The 3,115-nt window shown below is 41.2% G+C and overlaps 1 protein-coding gene across 1 annotated transcript; it reads left to right on the top strand.

Annotated features, from left to right (window-relative positions):
- Positions 1–1,408: 1,408 nt before the first annotated feature.
- On the top strand, positions 1,409–2,043 carry LOC149611442 (uncharacterized). The gene is made up of 2 exons (XM_089858533.1): positions 1,409–1,649; positions 1,714–2,043. The coding sequence occupies exons 1-2, from the start codon at positions 1,494–1,496 to the stop codon at positions 2,041–2,043; spliced, it is 486 nt and encodes a 161-aa protein (XP_089714659.1). The 5' UTR covers positions 1,409–1,493.
- The last annotated feature ends 1,072 nt before the right edge of the window (positions 2,044–3,115 follow it).

Here is a 3,115-nt window from a genome sequence, read left to right as displayed (position 1 = left end):
AGCTCGCGCATTTTAAATACAGTTTTTTCAATAAATATCTTTTCTGGGAGGTTAATTATATGTTAATTAATTAAATTTAAGGTGCGGAAACTAACTTACATCAATATTTTCCATGTTTTTTGTAATTTATTCCCTCTTGTTCCCTTATTCCATGAGCATAGAATATACTATGCCATGAGCGCCTAAATGTGCTCCTGTTTTTGTTGTTGCCAAGGCTTATCAACTGCATAAATATCACTTTTTCCAAAATATTACGAAATTTTGTATGTTTTTTACCTCAAAATATTGGTCCTTTTCCAAATTATTGTTAATTAGCTTGTTTATTGTCAACTCCAAGAAATGTTAGGTTTGCGCAAACTATTATAATCAATATTTTCACGGTGCAACGCGAAGAAGTATCCCAGTTCCCAGATGTACCGAGCTATTATGAAACCGAACTGAACCAATCCATTATGAAAAAGTCCGCGCGTATTCTTTGAATTAGTTAAGCCTAATTTTCACTGATATAAGGAATAAACCCAAACGCGAAAATGACCGAGTCATTAAATTTGATAAAAATTTACGATATATCGCGAAGTGAGAATTTCATGACTCAACTCCAGTCATGGGGCCTTATTCCAGAGGAACCGCATTATAAGTGTCGTAAATGTTCCAATGCCCTCAAATTAAAGCAAAGGTCAAAAAGGTAAATACGCTATACATGATAACATCATTGGATCCCCTTTGGGTCATTCCTATTTTAGAGGCCGTTTTCCACAGTGTAAATTTTTTTAGTAGGATAGTAGTAAAAATAGTAGTATTCCCCCTACGAAGAAAAGCGGAACCTATGATGGAGAAAATAGTATGAATTGCCGACTAACCATAAATTTCCGCCTTTTCCAAAATATTGCTGAATAGCCATAAATTTCCGCCTTTTCCAAATAGTATTTTCTCCGTCATCGGTCTAGCTTTTTGATTTAGGAAAAATACTTCTATTATTACTACTATCCTATTAAAAAAAATCCCACTATAGAAGGCGGCCTCGTAAATAGGAAAGATCCGTCCAAAAACAAACAAAAAGCGACAAGATGTCACACTGACATTTCTATAAGAAAAGGCACATTTTTCGCTGGGTCTCATTTGACGCTATTTCAAATCTTAGGATTTGTTAATCTTTGGGTAGATAATGTGGCAACTCATATTATAGGTAGGTTAATTTCAGAGTAGATCCACATTAGGTTTGGCCTGTGGCTGTATTCTGCTGCACGTTAATTTGATTGAGCAGAATATGGCCACGGGTTTCTTCAGGTTAGGTTAGGTTAGGTTGGGTTAGGTTGGGTTAGGTTGGGTTGGGTTTAGTTAGGTTAGGTTAGATTTGGTTTGGTTAGGTTTGGTTTGGTTAGGTTAGGTTTGGTTTGGTTAGGTTAGGTTAGGTTGCAACAGAATGCCCCAGGCGAAACCGCTGCAAGGTTATATTTTCAGGGAAACAAGTTGGCATTAGTTCTTCTAGAACTATGATAGATTGGTCATCGTTTTGTCGAGAAGTTGTTTACGATTCGATGATTCTTAAGAAAGAGAAAATAGGAGGCGAAGGTATTGTAGTGCAAATTGATGAGTCAAAGTTTGGCAAACGAAAGTACCATCGCGGGCATAAAGTCAACGGCCAGTGGGTAATGTCATTCCCTTAAGGCTAGATTAGGTGAGGTTAGGTTATATATTTTTAGAAATTTAAAGGTATTTGGTGGCTATGAAGAAGGAACTGGTCGGGTTTTTATGGTCCCTGTAGAGGAAAGGGATGCTGAAACTCTTTTGGCTGTTATAAAGGAATGGATATTACCCGGAACAACTATTGTTTCTGATTTTTGGAAGGCTTATGATTGCCTCGAATCTGAAGGTTATAAACACTTGAAGGTTAACCATTCGGTGCAATTTGTTGATGTTGTCGATGCAACAAAAATCCATACCAATAGCATCGAGTCACTTGAGTGGCGTTTTTCTTCAGCGTCATCTAGCCTTCTACTCGCGTACGCGATCACTCTTTCCTTGCCTTCCTCGTCGTGCTGAACCAGGACCGCTCCTAGACCGTGACCCGACGCGTCTGTATGAACCGAGGTCTTTCGACCTTCCACGAAATGTCCAAGGATGGGTGCAGTTTGTAGAGCTTCCTTTAGATCTTCGAACGCTCGTCCTTGCGCTTCGCCCCAACACCAGGGTTGGTTTTTCCGAAGTAATAGGGTCAACGGGTGTGACCGCTCGGCGTAATTCCATACAAATCTACGGTAATACGACGTGAGACCCAGAAAGCCCCGCACTTCGCGAACCGATCCGGGTACGGGGAATTGCTGAACAGCTTGTTCTTTCTCCGGGTTGGGTGTTACTCCAGAGGCACTGACAACGTGTCCCAAATATTTTATCTCGGCGGCGGCAATGACGCATTTCGACGGCTGCAATGACGCATTTCGACGGCTGCAAGGTAAGTCCTGCACTCTTCACCGCCATGAAAACTTCTCTCACGTGCACTAGGTGCTCTTTGAATGTTTTCGAGAACACTATAATGTCGTCTAGGTACACCAGTACCATGGACCATTTCAGGTGCTTAAGGACTCTGTCCATTAGCCTCTGGAAGCTAGCATTGTTACAGTTACTTTATGGAGGGCCCCCTTTAGTTAGTAGCTCGAGGGACCATTGTGAAGAAAGGTCAAAAACCCAGCGAGAAATTCGCCCTGGCCACCTGATTCTCTCGTATCCGAATAATACGGTGTTTACACGAAAATGTACGGTTGTGGAAAAGTACCAGGGGACGAGAGGGGTTTTGTTATAAAAAAAAGGAGATTTTGGTGTTGGGGACAAGACAGAGGGGAGAGAGTTTTTGGCGCGCGACTAGCGAGGTTAGCGAGAGTGTAGAGATTGAGTGTGTGCCTTTACGTGGATTTATTTGTTACCTATTTGGATATTAAAACCTTTGAAACTCAAAAGTGTAATTATTCGTATAAACGCCTATCCCTACAACAATTTGGTGGCAGAAGTGGGATAAATGCAAAGGTGCTCTGTTACGCCTTACGGTTAGGCGAGGTATGCCGATAATTACGCGATCTACAACCGCGAACGTGTTGAACAAACCCGAAGAAAACTCGGA

The sequence above is a fragment of the Phalangium opilio genome, unplaced genomic scaffold, assembly GCF_054372755.1.
Source record: "Phalangium opilio isolate 3A_F unplaced genomic scaffold, DU_Popi_V2 ptg000246l_1, whole genome shotgun sequence".
Taxonomy (NCBI): Eukaryota; Metazoa; Arthropoda; class Arachnida; order Opiliones; family Phalangiidae; genus Phalangium; species Phalangium opilio.
The sequence above is the reverse complement of the archived record's forward strand: the minus strand, read 5'-3'. Positions and strand labels throughout refer to the sequence as shown.